General features: G+C 34.9%; 1 protein-coding gene across 1 annotated transcript; it reads right to left on the reverse strand.

Annotated features, from left to right (window-relative positions):
- Positions 1–4,028: 4,028 nt before the first annotated feature.
- LOC129265504 (endoplasmic reticulum lectin 1-like) lies at positions 4,029–18,072 on the reverse strand. Its single transcript, XM_054903492.2, has 9 exons — positions 17,602–18,072; positions 16,765–16,842; positions 16,187–16,297; positions 15,663–15,886; positions 11,970–12,090; positions 10,918–11,106; positions 10,233–10,333; positions 9,301–9,460; positions 4,029–7,393 (listed from the first exon to the last, which is right to left on the reverse strand). The coding sequence occupies exons 1-9, from the start codon at positions 17,743–17,745 to the stop codon at positions 7,313–7,315; spliced, it is 1,209 nt and encodes a 402-aa protein (XP_054759467.2). The 5' UTR covers positions 17,746–18,072; the 3' UTR covers positions 4,029–7,312.
- Between the last annotated feature and the right edge of the window lie 498 nt (positions 18,073–18,570).

The following is an 18,570-nucleotide window of genomic DNA, read 5'->3' on the forward strand; positions in this document are numbered from 1 at the left end:
AATTGTAAACCTAATCGTGATAATTTTGTGAAAAATATATTTACAAATACCGTCATGCAAATTATAAATCAAAGATTTAACTAAATTGAAATAACTATGTCCGAACGAAATATGTGAAGTAGGAAAATATGAATTGATTTACAAAATGGTGCCTCATGAAGTTGTCTTGCCTTGTAAAGATACTTTAATGAAAATGGGCCAAGAGAGTTAGGCGGGTGATGATCTTGAAGGTTGTGAAATACGAGTGGGATGTCTAGAATGAACAGAGGTACCCGAGAAAGAGTTGAACTTCACACAGCTTTCCAGGGGACCATTGCTTAAAAGAGAGGCAAGAAAAGTCAAGGGATCCGTTTTATAAAGACTTTAATATGATAATGACAAATGCTTAATTTCTAAACCAATTTCACTACTGGCCAATCGGACACTGTATTGCAAATTTGTTATTGAAATTGTTATTGTTGAAATTGGGCCCCAGAATGCACACTTGTGATAAGAGGGAAACAATTTGATATGAGCTGTCTGTGAAAGTCTTTCTGCAATGGGCCCATGATGCTGTGACACTTATATATGAATGATTATGCAGATATGTTATTAAATTCCACCTGGGAGTTTGGAGAGAAACGCCTTTTGGTTTTCAAGGCACTTTTTTTCTTCTTTCAATTCAATAACCCCCAATACATACCTGTAAAACAATTGAAAGTTTGAGTGGCATACCAGGCACAGATCCAGTGGTGGGGGGGAGGGGGGAGTTGCAGGAACCCCCTTTAAAATGGAGTGGCAACTTTTCTGGAGACCAATGCCTTTTTTAAAGCAATTATTTTTTCTTTTTTTGGGGGGTGGGGGCTTGTCATATAATCAGGACAAAATACAATCTGGCAATCCTGGATCCGTGCCTGTGTACAGCTAAAGAACATGTGCTAATAATTAAGGAATTGCGAATAAACTTATTTTATTCTTCCAAAAGTGGCCAAAGCATGATCACATTCTAATGTATTACTCAATGGATAAGATATTGCAGTAAATATTACATTTAAATAAATACGATAGAAGAATACAATAGCACAAGTCTTTCACAACTTTCTATTTCCAACAGAAGGCTGAATCTGCACAATTATGAAGGGGGCATCATCACTGGGGGTATATTTTGTTCTTAAATCCAATGGTAATCCTGTCCAAACCAGTCATCTATCTTGACTATTCTGTTGGATAAAGTGTATTGGCATCCATTTTTTTCACTGAATAATTTGACCTGAACTTTGAAACAAGGTTTTTCCTTCCACCTCAGCGGCATTATGCTTCATATGTTTAATTCATCCATTTGCGCATAACATTCCATTATATGGCTCGTAGAAAATCTTTTATTTCTCCTTTTGTACCACCACCAGATCTGGGCCCATTTCATAAGGGACTTGCAACTGTTGTTACTTTGCCATAATGGCAACTACCATGGTAACATGGCTCAGCTGTCAATCAGAATTAAGGTTTCCATGGTAGTTGCCATAATGGCAAAGTTACCATAGTTTAACTCTTTATGAAACGGGCTCTGTTGTACAGATTCATTGTATGAGCTTTACTTGTTCCGATGATGTGCGTTGTACTGTATAGGGAACACAAAATCTAATTAACAAACATTCATTTATCTAAAAAAAACTAAATGAAAAAGGTATTTTAAAAAAATAAAGATTTTCAAATTAATTCATATAATTGTTACAAAACTCATAGAATAATACTGATCTAGCCCCCTCCCCTTCACCAAAGTCAATATCACTTCCTGGTGGGGGGCTTCCTGGTGGTGGGGGGGGGGGGTGTGTACAGATAAGTCTTCAAATGTGTGTTGTTTTTTATACAGGTATGTATTGAAACTGATAGGTTGTCAAACTCTATTTAATATTTCATTACATTTCAATTTTTCCTCGTGGCTAATCTGTAGGAGCAAGGAAGGAACACAGGAAGCAATCATTCACTCTTATTTAAAGGTCAAGTCCACCCCAGAAAATTGTTGATTTGAATCGATAAAAAAAAATCAAACAAACATAACGCTGCAAATTTCATCGAAATCGGATGTAAAATAAGAAAGTTATGACATTTTTTAAGTTTCGCTTATTTTTCACAAAACAGTTAAATGCACAACTCAGTGATATGCACATGAGAGAGTCGATGATGTCCATCACTCACTATTTTTGTTTTTTATTGTTTGAATAATACAATATATCAATTTTTACAGATTTGACAAGAAGGACCAACTTATTACTTAATCATAAACTGTTAAAACAATGGTAATTCCACATGTTCAGGGAGAAATGAAACTTTGTTTCTATTGACGAGGAGAAAATTAGAATATTTCATATATCATATAATAAAATGCAAAAGAAATAGTGAGTGGGTGACGTCATCAGTCTGCCGATTTGCATACCGACCAGGATGTGCATATAACTGTTTTGTGAAATTAAGCGAAACTTTAAAATGTCATAACTTTCTTATTTTACATCTGATTTTGATGAAATTTTCAGTGTTTTGCTTGTTGGATTTTTCTCCTTTTTTTCAAATCAACTTTTTGTTGGGGTGGACTTGTCCTTTAAGCAACCAACTAAAAGGATTCTTTTAATTCTTGGACTGTGTTGAATTCAACTTCTACAGTTGTAAATTTTCACCATATTACTTGAAATATCAAGAAAGACAGTGGATAGTTGCACAATAACAAAAAACATCTCATTCTTCCAATAAAAATACATCTATTATCCTTATCTACATACAACCCTGCATTAGTTGATTGTAATGGCGTCAATTTTAATAGACGCAAGTTTGACTTGATATTTCATAAAAGAAGATTATATCCAACTTCTGCAAGTTTGATTCAACTTTCGCAAAGTTCAGCTATAATTTAATCAAGGATCCTTACATAATTCACTTACCATGGGAAAAAAAAGGATGCTAATGCAAGTTGCCATGTGATTAGCATTTGACACAGAATTGCAATGCTATATGGGGACAAGTCTTTCTAATCTGGTGATATGCCAACATGTGTGCATACAGAAAAAGTTTACTGATATACCCTATTTAAATCGAGAACTAGGCTACGGTTCAACAGATAAACAAAATAATAATGCAATATTCAGTAAAGCTTGCATTAAAGTGCCAGGAATTAAAAAAATAACTTTTTGAATAAATTGTTAGGTACATCATAATAATATCATAAAACATCAGAAATGAAATATGGTATAATTGGGATGGCTGAAGTGAGATCTAGAAAGCTTGACATACAAATATTAAATATCTATCATGTCAACTACTTACATGTCTAATTCCCATATGAATAGTATAGATTTTATATTAAGTACCCCTGTGAAATTGTTAAGCTCTCTCAGGAACGATAATAAATGTAAAATTCCAGATTATAATATATTATATACTCTAACTTACAGAAGGTTGACTTAGGCAGAAATACCTGTTATTCAAACCTTTCCCCATAAAACATAAGTAATATTGTTATGGATTAGCAGAATTTTTAAAGGAAACACACATGCAGATTTTTCTTAAACCAGAATCCTTACATAATACTATTTAATCAAAAGAATCATAACAGTTGGCATCTCCGCATTTCTCATGTAACCCATAGTGTAAACACTATTACAGAGGATAGCAGTGTTTAAAGGCAGCCAGTCCTACTGAACTTTCAAGATGGGATGGGAGGTCATTTTAGTTTGTGCTGGATGTCAACACATCTTCCCATCTTGTTCTAAGTAACTTCACAGCATGACTGAGGACCACGTACGTGCAGTCGCCGCTGGCTAACGTCAGCTTAATGGACGACGCCATATTGCCAGATTCAGGCAGATTTGGCCCGCGCCCTCACCGGCTAACGCTCGAACGCCATTCACCCATACACTAATTCCCCTTGACTACCGTTGTTAAAAACCTCTGTCAAATCTTTTCCAGCATTTTTATGAATTAGCGATTTATGTTTTTCCGTTTATCAAATGTCCTTCATTATACACATATTTTTTTCATATTTATAACATTTTTATTTTAATCACAATTTCAGTCCAAACGCGGGTCAGTTTTTGTTAACCCACGTTGTTTGTGCATGCCCACGTATAGCCTTACGCGTATTGAAAGGAATGATGTTGGGTCGAAAAACAGAATTGTTATTGTTTGTTCCTTGTTTGTTGGGGATGAAACTATGATGGCGACCAGTCACGTTTGACTGTACCGCCAAATAGTTAAGATTAATTAATTAAGGTCAAGGTGAGATAAGAGAAATGAGCAAGGGGCATTGTGGTGGGGGGGGGGGAGGGACAGAGAGAGAGGGGGGGGTTACGAGGGCCGAGTGGGGAAAACAGTTTCATCATGCAGTACAGGGCGTCGATGAACACTTTTATTTTTTTCTCCAAAATATGGAAAGTGACAGAATAATCAGAAAAAGGTTGATTGGTTCTGATTTTGAAAAAAAAACAGAATTTATCAAGATTGCTGTTATTCTTCATGGTTGTAGAATTTAATTTAGTTTCTCTGATAAGTATAATTCTTTCAAACAACTCAAATTTTTATTAATCGTATTTCATTTATTTCACTCTTTTCTTTCGCCTCGTTTTTTTTTCTTCCAAAAAATCAGGGAGCTGAAAAATATGAGAGCTAGAACCTAAAGATATGGGGTAGCTATGACGTTGGAGGGGGCGCAGCCTCATGCACTTGCAGATCCAAATCAATTTTCATAGGGGACACTTAGAGTAGCCCCTATTTCTTTAATATTATTTTTACAAGCAAAAAGAAGTCAATGAAGACATCAGGCCACCGACAGCTGCCTCGTCAAAGGGGGGGGGGGGCGGTCGATTATTTTGAGTATTTTTTTTCATTTTGTCCTCAATAGGGGGGGGGGGGTTCAATTAATTCTATATACACTTCTATTGTCTTTATATATGGGGGGGGGGTCTGCTACTGAGCATGTTTTTAAAAGGGCTTAATAAGGGGCTTAATACAACAGAAATTGTACGATTTAACACAATAAAATGTATCATCGAGGTTAATACTAAATTAATACATAATTAATAATTGTTTTAATTGAAATTGAAAATAATAAAGGCACCCATAGATCTTAACATCTCATAAATACAGGCCTAAACCTGTATTGGAAGTTGAACAGGCATAAAGTATAAATGTTTAGCTATAGCTGATGCTTTGATCCCGCAACCAAATAATGTTATCATAAACTAGTAGATGTTATATCAGTCATGTCAGCGGCGTAACAAGTGAAAATAATTGAGGGTACTACGATATGGCGTATCGATCAGGCAAAATTTATAAAATATATAGTTGCAAGCAAGCGACATAAGCATAATTTTGACTTTTGGTTACAAAAATCCAATTGAACAATTTCGCAAGATTCTCTTACCTTTTCCTTTTTTTTTCTTGTTCGTGAATTGGGGGCATGCAAGAACCCCCCCCCCCCCATACAGCACCACTCTTTGTTGTCACTGTCTAAAATTTGATTTAAACTTTGAGAATTTGAATTTCTTATCTAAGTAATCCAAAGGGATAAGACAAAAATATTTGCAGATTACTTATTTCAAAGTATTGTTATACCTATAACTCCCCAACTCTGCTCTAGACTAGCTGCACTGCACGTTGCCTAACGGCCTTCCACCAAAGGGCCAGGCCGACTCGCCCCGTGAGCAAGTGACCGCGTTCGCGTAAGTTCACCCGAAGCCATGACTAAATTCTGACCATAAACATCACCTAACTAATCACTCTCTGACAATATTTCAAAGTATCTTTTATTACAGTCGATCCTTCGGGCCATTAAACGATAATATTTCCAATGTTATCATGACAAACAATTTTAATGAGATAGTGGCATTGTAGAAAAAACAAATTTATAAGCACGAAATGGCACCAGATAAATCATCAAACATACAGCGCAGCGTTCGGGACTGGTGAGTGGTACGGCTCGCTTGGAGTTTTCGCCCCGACGAATTCGGCGAAAACGCTACCATTGCGCCGTGCGAATGTTCAATCTGCGGCTCTCAATCAGAGACTTGAATGTCTCTTTTTGCATTATCGAAAATGTATCATAGACTTTGTTTGATTTGTTTACAAGTAAGTTGCATATCCGTCGTGATAATTAGGAAAATCCATGATGTCTTCTTCTAATTCTGTAAAAATTACCTCTTCAAAGTGCCTGTGTCAGAAAATTGCCGGAAATCGTAAAAACTTGCCTAAAATGTCTCTTTTTGAAAGTTCATCCATGGTCTGGAAAAAAATGTTATAATTTATGTAGACGTATACCGTAAACAAATACATCCTCGATCACTGAAATGAAGTGTTTGCTAAGCTTTTATATCTCAGACCGCGTTACCATGGCAACTTGGGAAAACCTTTATTTTTTAGTAATAAAATTCTGGTTTTAAGGGTCATTTTAGAGACATAAAACTAACCATATTTTGAAGTATTGGGTTTAAATTTCACATAAAACTGAATTATCTATGTTTATACTTTCGTATATGAATATTCATATTTCTTATAGAATCTTAGTTTTTGATTGGTCAATGTTTCAGTCATGGATAATGACTGAGCGTTAAAAAATCTGAAAATGCGCATTTTATCGGCAACCAACAAGCAAGATGGCGGAACACATTAAGTTGGCGCTATGCACGTACGTGGGACACGAGAGGTAGAAATGGAGAGACAAAATGCCAAGTCATCCTGCCAGAGCATAACTTCTGTCTCCATCCAGAGGCCAGTACATGCCATTTACAATTATGGTAAAGTTGCCCTTAACTTCCATTGGAAACTTGATTATCATTGGCTGCTGAGCCCTGTTACCCTAGTAGTTACCATAATGGTCAAAGTCCTGTGCAGTCCGACCCAAGATCAAAGAGCAGGGCTGTTTACACAGCTGTTTGTACAGTTACTGACTTTACAAATGACTGGAATTAGAAGTGCTAAAGATTAAGCCAAAAGTCTTTCCTGATACCAGTATTTGTCTTGAATATGTGTTATATTTCATCAAAGCAAATAACATGCTTTGCACTGAGATGAATGTTAACAGTTATAATGGAATGAACACGAGTATGTTCCACTTTGTAAAAATTTTCACAAAAAACCCAGAAACCCATTCTTTCTTTCCATATTCCAGTTATTTGTAAAGTTGTTCATGATTTACAAACGGCTTTACGAAACAACCCTAGAAGGTATTGACTCATAGACCAAGATGAGATACATACTGTCCTGCTGCTTGAAAGTTCAGTAATACTTATCATTCCAACATTCATAGAATGTAAAAGTACTTTAATTTCAAATCTTGTGGAAGACACGATCAGGGTTTTGGTACGTCAGTGTGTAAAAGTCCATATTCATCTGCTGAATCCAACAGTGGACAGATAATTGAAGCTTCAACCTAAAAGAAAGATAATGGAATTGATAAGAGTAAGAATGAATGTTGGGGATTGAGTAATAGGCAAACATACAATAAAGAAAAGGAAAGAACAGGATTCAGTCAAAGGGAATTTAATTTGATTTTCTTCAAAATGCACTATAAGAGATTCATATTAATAAAATAATAATAAAGGATTTGTATAGCAGACGTATCCACCTTGCTAGGTGCTCAAGGCGTTCCTATATTACCCCGGCTAAGCTGGTCTACCGATTCTGGTGCGCACAGCTTTTTGAAGAATTACTTCCTGCCAGTACCCATTTACCTCACCTGGGTCGAGTGCAGCAGTGTGGATAAATTTCTTGCTGAAGGAAAACGCCATGCAGTCAGACTGCAGGTCCCAAGAAAGTGGCTTCTTTCATCCAAGTGATATTCATGACTTGAGATGTTTTGCATATTTAATGAGCTTGATGCGGACCAAAACACCTCTTTTCATTCGGTCATTGCTGCTCTAATTATGCATCGAATTTCATGAATTTGGTACCATTGTAAAGAAGAAGAATCATTCTTTCAGGTCATGTGTTTGGAATTATTCAAAGATTTTGTAATATAGGTTAAAATTTTGATCTAAAATATGCTACAAAATAAATATTTTCACCTGACAAAAGCTGCTATTTTCACACTTTATTTTTGTTTGAGCCCAAATGATTTTTATATCATGATAAAGCTGAATATGTATGCTTTGAAATGATATAGGTTTCAAAATAAGAATTGGTTTAATCGGGTCAAGATCACACTTTTCATTTGCCAAGTACATAAAGCAGCTTGAAAACAAGTATACTGCACTCTGATTGGTCAAAAAGACCACACAATGGCAAATTCCAACGGTTCCAGTGCCTGGGTTCGTGGGAAGGTCACACTTCCCATGTGGTAATCTCCTCAAATACCCCGCGCCTGTTCTTCTGTGAACCTTATCCAGCCAATCAGAACTCTGGATTTCATGCAAGTACAAAATTTCAGAAATCTCGTCTTGTACCTTGGTGGGAAAAGTGTGATCTTGACCTGATTAAAAGGTGCCGCATATCAAGAGTGGCATTGTGAGAAAGTACAGAAGTTCAGCTTTATGGTGATATAGATATCATTGAGGCTCAAAATAAAAAGTTTTGCACAATTTGCAAAAGAAAACAGAGGAAGAAAATTCAGTTTTGAGGCACAATTTCAGGCCAGAAATTTACTTATTTAACAAAATATTGTATACGAAATAAATGACCAATATGAAAGAGTAACTTTTACTCTATCTGATGTTGCAATAATATTTCATTTAACTTGAGGTTAAAACAGGTAAATTCTTAGAGAAAGAAAATCTCACGAATCACGAGATTTTGCAAGGAGGAGGATTCAGCCACGAGATGATTTGGATGAATCTGGCCTTTTTGCTCATTAGCATAGGGACCTGCGGTCTGACTGCATGGCTAGGATTCGAGCCCACGACCCTCTGTTTGAAATGTGGGAGTCAGAACCACTAGACCACGATGCACCCAATGGCACATGGAAGCTGCAAATCCTGTATAGTTGTCTATTTCTTAGATTCAGGGTGAGATATTCTTTTTCACAGCCCTCTTTTAATTGAATATTCAGTAGGTGAGGTGACTGGATTAATGGTTTAAAGATTACCCCAAATAGTTTCTAACTCATGGGGCCCACTTTATAAGATAAATTTTGTCAGGTGTTCAAAATATTGTGAAATGTTTTACAGAGAGAAGTATGACCTAAGGTTGTTCTTAAGCACCAACAGCACAATATCTAACATGTATTTGGCATGTTTTCCATCAGCATGAAATAAAAGCCTCTATCTTAAATATCGTTCAATTTGAACCTTGTACCATAGAAGGTTTAATAAGTAAAGCTATTTTACTGGAATTCCTACTTACCCCTAAAATATAATCACACGTATATGGTTCTACAAGATATATGGTGACAGCGTGCTGACCCAGCGATTCCTTGCATTTCAATTTCACCTGAACTTGGCGAGGTTTCCCTGTTAAATCACACATATCACCTCCAGAATAAAAATGAGTGACTTGTTTGGTACTGCAATACAGGAAAAAATGTAAATATATTGTGTTAAAAGGAGACAAACTGGGAATGAATTTGAGCTAGAAGATTAATGAAGGCATGATCTACATACAAATTGATTTGACAACCAAAGGTATCATTTGAAAAGATAGATTGCAAATACAGCTTTTTGGCTGTGAAAATGATAAATTGGAAAATATTGAGAATTTTTTTTTCAAAACCTGCAAATTTTCATGTACAGTATGAATTTAAAGTAATATTGAATCATTTGTGACACTAAAAATGCAATGATGGGCAATACCGGGTACATGATAAATCATCTCTCCAAATATTGTAAGGAAAGGGGCCGGCTTCATCACACTTCAGAAAACAGTGTTTCCATGGACACCAATGAGATAGAATCATGGAAAAGTAGACAGTATACCCACATGTAACCATAATCCAACTCACCAGGGCCTTGGGGCAATTTCATAAAACAATTTTTTTGTCCATTCGACCTCCTTTTTTCTTCTTTCATTTTTTTAAACTTCATTTGAGAGCCTTACAACTTTTCATATGAAGCACATTAAGCAGAGACAGATCCTTTCAGGAAGGTTCCTCATACAGGTGATTGGAAATTGACCGGGGGGGGGGGGGGATATATAAGTATGAACCCTAACCACTCCAACGTTCTCCCTCCCCTCCCCCCCTCCTTTCATTGCCTAATAATAATACAGATCACAGACGATTCATAGAAATATCTCATATCATGCAGCCCTGGTATAGATAATGTTGTCCTACTTCTTACCTTGTTGAAGATTTTGTCTTTGTTTTGGCATCAGCCCACCATTTTTTATGAGCATCTTCATCCCAAGCACCTAGTAATAGTATTGTTTTCCCCGTTTTATCCTATAAAAAAGTTTATATAAAAACATGGGATTGTTTGAGTTTGGAATAACAAAGGTAATGACAAAGAATGACAACTGATTTCTATATCTCTTCTGCGATCACATTACAGATAAAGGCATTGGCCAAATATCATTATGTTAAATAATAAGTTAAAATGTATTGACAAGAAATCTCTTTACCACTATTGAATTGAATGTTTCTTTTGGAATTTTTGAATACTGAAAGTCATATAATGCCTGTAAATACAATATGATGATCATACGCGATCATGCAAATAAATTATTTTGAAGTTCTAATTCTAATAAAGTGGAAACTTACATGCATACAAATATTAAAATGAGGTTGAAAGAGAAATTAACTAATAAAGGTAATAGTGAAAGAAAGAAAAGAGGGAAAGAATGAGAAATAGAGATACACAGGGGGTAGAAGAAGACAGAGGAGGGAGAAGAAGAGAGATAGAGAGGAAATTATATAGAGAGAAATGGGTGGGGAAAAAAAACAGACAAAGATAAAATGGTGATAGAAAGGGAGAAATGAATGTGTAGAAAGAGAAAAAACAAGAGAACTTATCATTAATCGCCTACCTGATGATATTGCTGAGCATATTTTCCATAACAGAATTCAAACTTCCACCATCCCTGGCCACCGTTGAGGCAGTAGTCTCCCCGTAGAAAGTCTCTCAACAGCTGGTCATCGGCCAGAGATGTGACTGGTCCTCTTGTAGCTCTGTCCACTGATTGGATCATTTTTGTTTCAGTATCTGTCTCAGCTTGCTTTATTAATACAAACATACAAATGGCAATCATTGTCTTGTGTCTTGAATGAGAACTGACTGTGCATATCTCAGTTATAATAGATCATGGTAATGAACAATTTCTTAGAAGTGTGGCTACAGAGTTCATATGCCTGATCATGGTAGCCAAGTATATGCAACTATTCGGAAGATTTAGATTAGCGGTATAAAATTATCATCATACGTGTTGATTATTTCCATTCTCGCCACTCTGGAGGCTTGACATTCATTATCCTTATGTTCTCTCCTCCATGTGCATTTGATTCCTGATAGAAGATGTAAAGTTCTTGTAAAGATTAAATCAATTTTGTTCACTTTCAAATAATTGTTCATACTATCTATAAAGCAAGAATAATTCAACCAACCTACCATCATATTCAAACTATGACAAAACGCCTAAAAGTGCTTAGCAAGAACAGCTCAGTTTTATTCTGGCTCATGGCCTAGTGGTAGAGTCACTTCTTGTCAAGATGACTTAATCTCACTGGTTCCACCAATTTCTGACATATTTTCAAGTAAAAATCAAGCATCCAAATCTTCCTAAACTAATAGTTTTCACATCAGAAAGGAAGGTGAATATACGTAAGCATTAGAGCAAAACTTTTTAATAAAATATGAGGAAATATGTTTTATCCATTATTTTTTTAAATCTTGATATTGTTCAGAAATTTTTCATTAAATTGAGTAGTGGACATTGGTTGATTGTTGTAAGTTTATTCATTGTTTTCAAATTTCATCAAACTTTTACCTGAATGACAGTACATATTTTGGCTTTGCTTTAATGTCCTTCCCAGTAACCTCTCCCCACTAAGCCTAAGCATCCCAAGAGGAGAAAGAAGGTACCTTTGGTTGATTCACATGATGTATATTGTCTTTTCTTGTAAGAGCTTCATATGCTTCAGGAAGAACAGGTGAACCATCCATAGCATGGCACTGAATCATATTGATCGGAGATTCCTTCAATCTGCTCAAAAGAAACCATTTTCAAAGAATAACTTCCCCATAAAATTTAGAGTGTATACCAATAACAAAGTTCTGAGTACAGTAGCTAATGCTTGGCATTGATAAGATGATTCATGAAACACAACAAAAACCTAACACAGAGATACTCCTTAGATTTTAAATCTAACTGAAAGTAGATTTGAAATTGTTGACCTGGGACTCAAAAAATACAATTCATGATTGGTTGTAGAGTTGTTTTTTATGATTGCTGTATTGTTCATTATATTTAATCAATCATGTAAGATCAATCAATAAGCTTCCTGTTAGAGGCCCTCATCAACCTCCGTCTTCTTATTTCCAACCAAAGTTCTCAAGTTACTGGGATTCGTTTACGACATTTAGAAAAAAAATCCACTTATTACAAGGATTTTTTTTTGTGACAATCAAACTCAACCACTAGAAACCCAACTTATCATTTCAAAGATTCCTGGACTATATGCATCACTGACCATTGGTAAAACAAGTGGAATGCCTCTGGCGGTCTCACCTGCATCACGCGATTCAATATAGCAGCAGTGCTGACTTTGAAAACTACTATAACTCGCACAAGATGTTCAGTGATACTTGGTTACTCTTATGTCCACGTTTTATGAACTAGACCAATACACTTACAGAGATATGATGGTAGTTCAACAAATACCCCCAACATGGCCAAAGTTCATTGACCCTAAATGACATTTGACCTTAATCATGTGACCTAAAACTTGCACAGGATGTTCAGTGATACTTGATTACTATTATGTCCAAGTTTCATGAATCAGATCCATAAACTTTCAAAGTTATGATGGTAATTCAACAGATACCCCCATTATGGCCAAAGTTAATTGACCTTTGACCTTGGTCATGTGACCTGAAATGCGCACAGGATGTTCAGTGATACTTGATTACTCGTATGTCCAATTTGTATGAACTAGACCAATATACTTTCAAAGTTATGATGGTAATTCAACAAATACCCCCAATTTGGCCAAAGTTCATTGACCCTAAATGACCTTTGACCTTACTCATGTGACCTGAAACTTGCACAGGATGTTCAGTGATACTTGATTACTATTATGTCCAAGTTTCATGAATCAGATCCATATACTTATGATGGTAATTCAAAAACTTAACCTTAGGTTAAGATCCCCCAACATGGTCTAAGTTCATTGACCCTAAATGACCTTTGACCTCAGTCATGTGACATGAAAATAAGGCAGGATGTTCAGTAATACTTGATTAACCTTATGGCAAAGTTTCATGAACTAGGTCCATATACTTTCTAAGTTATGCTGTCATTTCAAAAACTTAACCTTTGGTTAGGATTTGGTGTTGACGCCGCCGCTGCCGTCGGAAAAGCGGCGCCTTTAGTCTCACTCTGCTATGCATGAGACAAAAACCCAAAGCCCCCAAATTCTGATGGAAAGAACTGGAAAGCTAGAAAGACATGAAGAAAACTAGCACATCAATGATGTGGAGCTCATCCAGCATCTCGCAACAAAATTTAACATAATTTTGATTTCAGCCCAGTTGACACTACAGTGAATTATATTGGTGACATAAATTGAGGATATAGAATTGAAATTGATGAAGAAATGACATAGAAGCATTTTTTATGATCTATGAATAAATTTCATATAAATTAAGCATAAATAATTTTCTAGTCAAATTTTTTTTTTTTTTTTTTTTTTTTTGGTGAACCTCATGTAGCTCTCAGATGGAACAAAAATAATAAAAATCAATCAACAAATAAATAAGTAATTTTTGTGAGTTTTGAAAATATATGAATGAATTAGCATATTTAATGAGTTTCAAAATTCTGTGTTGAAATTTTGTATCACCACCTCGAGCTATCATATAAAGCAAACAAAATTGAAATTGATCAACAAATGAAGAAGAAAAAACGTTTTTTTGTGATTAATGAATAGATTTTGCATAAATTAGCATAAATAATTTTCTAGACAAAATTTCAAAATTTTTTGTACAAGTTTGGTGAACCTCATGCAGCTCTACTAGAAGGAAGAAAAAATCAAAATCTGTCAACAAATAAAGAAGAAGAGGCATTTTCTGTGATTTATGAATAAATTTTGCATAAATTAGCATAAATAATTTTCTAGACTAAATTTCAAAATTCTGTGTAGAAGTTTGGTGAACCTCATGAAGTTCTATCAGATGGAAGAAAAAAAATCAAAATCTGTCAACAAATAAAGAGGCATTTTCTGTGATTTATGAATAAATTAGCATAAATAATTTTCTAGACAAAATTTCAAATTCTGTGTAGAAATTTGGTGAACCTTATGAAGTTCTATCAGATGGAAGAAAAAAAATCAAAATCTGTCAACAAATAAAGAGGCATTTTCTGTGATTTATGAATAAATTAGCATAAATAATTTTCTAGACAAAATTTCAAATTCTGTGTAGAAATTTGGTGAACCTCATGAAGTTCTACCAGATGGAAGAAAAAAAAAATCAAAATCGGTCAACAATTAAAGAAAATGCATTTTAAAGGAGAATGAAACCCTTGAAACCAGCTGAATCCATATCAAAGAGAAAAATCAAAGAAACATATTGTTGAAAGTTTGAGGAAGATTGAATGAATAATAAGAGCATTTGAATATTGAGATCACTAATGCCATGTAGATCCTCCCATTGGCAATGCGACCAAGATCTGTGATGTCACACACGTACAACTCCCTCATTACTTTAGTACTTAATTCACTTATATTCTCACTTTTATAGAGTCTATCACAAGGTGAGGTGTTCTCTTAATGAGAGGACAAGTACAGAGGTTTCACAACATTATATCATTGATGAATCGTTTGTCATATGATTAGAATGAGCAAAAAGAGATGTTTTGGGGTATATTTTCAGTTTCCAAAAGGGGAGAGTTGTTCATCTGTGACATCATAGATCTTGGTCGCATTGCCAATAGGAGGATCTCCATAGCATTAGTGATCTCGACATTCAAATGCTCATAACTCTTCTATTGCTAGTTCTATTTTACTAAAACTTTTGTTGATCTTATTCTTTGATTTTTCTGCTTTCACAAAAGCTAACTTGCTCCAAGAGTTTCATTCTCCTTTAAGTGAATTTTTAAAAATATGCATAAATTAATTTTGCATAAATTAACATAAAAATTGTTCTGGTCAAAATTCAAAAATTCTGTGTAGAAGTTTGGTAAACCTCATGAAGCTCTACCAGTTGGAAGCAAAAAATTCAAAATAGGTCAACAAATAAAGAAGAAGCATTTTTTGTGAATTTTGAAAAATGCGCATGAATTAGCATATTTAATGAATTTCAAAATTATGTGTAGAAGTTTTGAATCCCCCACCTAGTGCTATCATATAAAGCAAACAGATTTGAAATCAGACTTGAAATGGCGAAGAAGCATTTTGAAATTGTGGACGGACGAGACGCCACGCCACGGCATAAGCCCACTTGGCCCTTCGGGCCGGATGAGCTAAAAATTAGAATAAAGAAAAAAAGATAAAGAGAGAAATAGGCAAAGAAAGTGTAGATATTGTTGGAAAATCATGACAGAAAGATGGAACAAACCTGTAGAGGGGATGACTACATAGATGTGTTGAGAAGAGAATTACTTCATATTCACATGTACTAGTTTCCTTCAAAGATAAGATGTCTCCTCGGCCATTCTTGTCACACACATACTTCACCCGGGTCATTCTTGGTGTATTGTCCTTCAGGTCACATGCAGTGCCATTACCCATGATGACTTCAAAGTAGGGAATGTCCTTTCCGTCCAGGTATATTGTAGGCACCTATACCACAAAATTTCAGTGAGATGTTTTTTTTTATACCAATTACAAGCAGAATTACCATATATGCTGCAATTTAATGTATTTTAGGGGTGTTTTAACTCCTTTTCAGCCTCAAAAGCTCATTCAATTTGTATAATGCTGTCAGGTTTTTTTTTTAATACCTTCTAAATCAACAGTGCACCACCTGACTTTTCATAACAATTAACTTTTTTTAAATTTCTATTCATAATAGTTACAATAAACTTGTATGATAATTTTCCTTCTTTATAAAATTAATGAAGAGGATGTATAAGTACTTACTTTGATATCTTTTGCTGGACCTTTAATCGTTGACACATTCTGACTGGCAAACTTCTCATCCTGAGGGAATGCAAAGTCTTTTCCCAGAAAGAATTCTTGTCTCTTTGTGTCCTGTATTATAAATAAGGAGAATTAATTTAAAGAATACTTCATATTGACAAAGTGTATGTACCTTACAGTTTTCATGAACAGTCATTGTGATCATAAATATTTAATTTGAGAAAAAAAAATATTAAAAAGATTTGACATCTGCAAAGAACTATTAGATCCCCACCACCATATAATGTTTTCTCTTTCTCTCTAATGACTGTTGGATTTATACAGCACTCCGCCAGAGGATACAAAGCGCAACCCCAGCTTTACCCAGTTGAAGCTGCCACTTGACATACACATAATCTGTCTATCTCCCTGTACCTTTCTATCTAACATTAGGAGTGTTTTTTTTCTGAATATTAACTGATACATGTATATTACATGTATATGTTCGATTTAAATCAAACGTACGCAAACTTCTCTGTTATGTTGGATGCTTGTTCATTTCCTAATGTGCGTAATACAAAATGTGCTCAATTTCTTACCCTTCCTGGTAGTTTTTCTTCATGAAACTGTCGTATGTGCATGCCGTGACATAGCTCATAGGTCCAATATGTTTCAACCTGGACAGTATACACAATGTTAACAGAATATTAATCATATTCATTATAATATAATACATTAAATTCACCAAGAACTTTATCATTTGTACAATTACATGTAACAACACCAAAAGTAATATCATTATAGCCTCTACCTTACCCATCGTATATACTTACTGTATATTTTCTAAGATGATGATAGCTACAGTATCTATAGATGTCTGTGTTTAATTTTAAATCATGTCACATAATGTATTATGACTTTTTTAAACACATACACACATATATCCAATGTACAATAAAAAGAAATAAACAGATAAGTTTCCTTGATGGAATGCTCAGACATTAATGTTTAGTCAGGTGCCATATAGGCCACAACACCTCCACTACTAAGACATTTCATTTTCATTTACCAAGTTCAATATCATTCCCTTCCTTTGACAGTTTACCTACCCAACAAAAAATGAAAGCCGATTAAAAATACACACTATTAAAATTTTCCTATTTGAATTGAGGGACATTGAATTTGACATGTCGATAGTCCTGCCAATATAAAGATTTAAGTGGTCATCTCCCTTACAACATTTCTGTTAACACTGACAAAATATATTGATGCAACAGAACTGGGCAACCAATGTGTAAAAATGAAGTTTTTCAAATTTGTCTTCATGTGTAATTTGCATCATTTCAAGGGCATCGAAAGTAAAGTTATTGGTCAACCAAGTTATTGGGTAAAACCAATAAATGTAGTAATTTTGTCCAGAATGGATTAAGACTTACCCTAAGGGTGCAGGATCCCCCTTTCAATAGAGGTTCCATTAGCTTATTGGCTGATGGACCATGATATGACAGAACATCTTGAGCATTGGGGTCATTTTCAGGTGGAACAATACACTGATATTGCTCATTGTTTGTCGTTGTCATGGTGAGAATGTTATCGGCATACTGCTCCAACTGCAAAAAGAAAAAAAAAATGATTTATAAAGTTGTGCTTTAAGTATTCATATCCCTATGTCGCAAATACACTACCAGTCAGTGTATTACCTGTAAAACCAGACAACAATAGATTCAGTAGACTGAATCTATTTTCCTAGTGTTTTACAGGTAATAGTGAGTTGAAGATAGCTGACTGGTAGTGTACCTTTACCAACAATTTTATACATAGCAATAAATGGCATAAAATTGTTCGTACGGTGTTCGTAAAGGTATTTGTGATAAAACAAGACTACCGGTAGATGCTGATTTTGTTCTTCTTCTTTCATTGAAAAGAACTTAAAATCACTGACTCACGATATCAAAGTCATACTTACTAAGAGAAAACTTTTGTTTTATTTCAACTAAAAGTAAAAAATTATGGACAATTACCCCATGAGTCTTCATGATAATCACAGGCTGGGTACACAAGCTCCGTGCTAACAATTCCTATAGTATCTTGCAGATATTCAGCTGTGCAGCATATTCTTGCCATTATGCCAATGTTATTGGCACAGCTAAATCATGAAACCTGCGAATATGATAAAGTCCTCTGAGGTAATAACCATCCATCATTAAATGATGCATGAAGCCATGATACCACATTGTTATGGAAAGCTTACCACGTTTTTACCTTAGCTAAGGGCCCGCTATCAGATTTGAACGATTTCCCTTTCCCTTAATCTTTATTAGTTACTTTGTCATTCTCTTTGAATTTAGGGTGCTAGAGGAGTCTCGCACCTGTAATAAACCATTTACTAATAATGTACAGAAATT

Source organism: Lytechinus pictus, chromosome 7 (genome assembly GCF_037042905.1).
Source record: "Lytechinus pictus isolate F3 Inbred chromosome 7, Lp3.0, whole genome shotgun sequence".
Taxonomy (NCBI): Eukaryota; Metazoa; Echinodermata; class Echinoidea; order Temnopleuroida; family Toxopneustidae; genus Lytechinus; species Lytechinus pictus.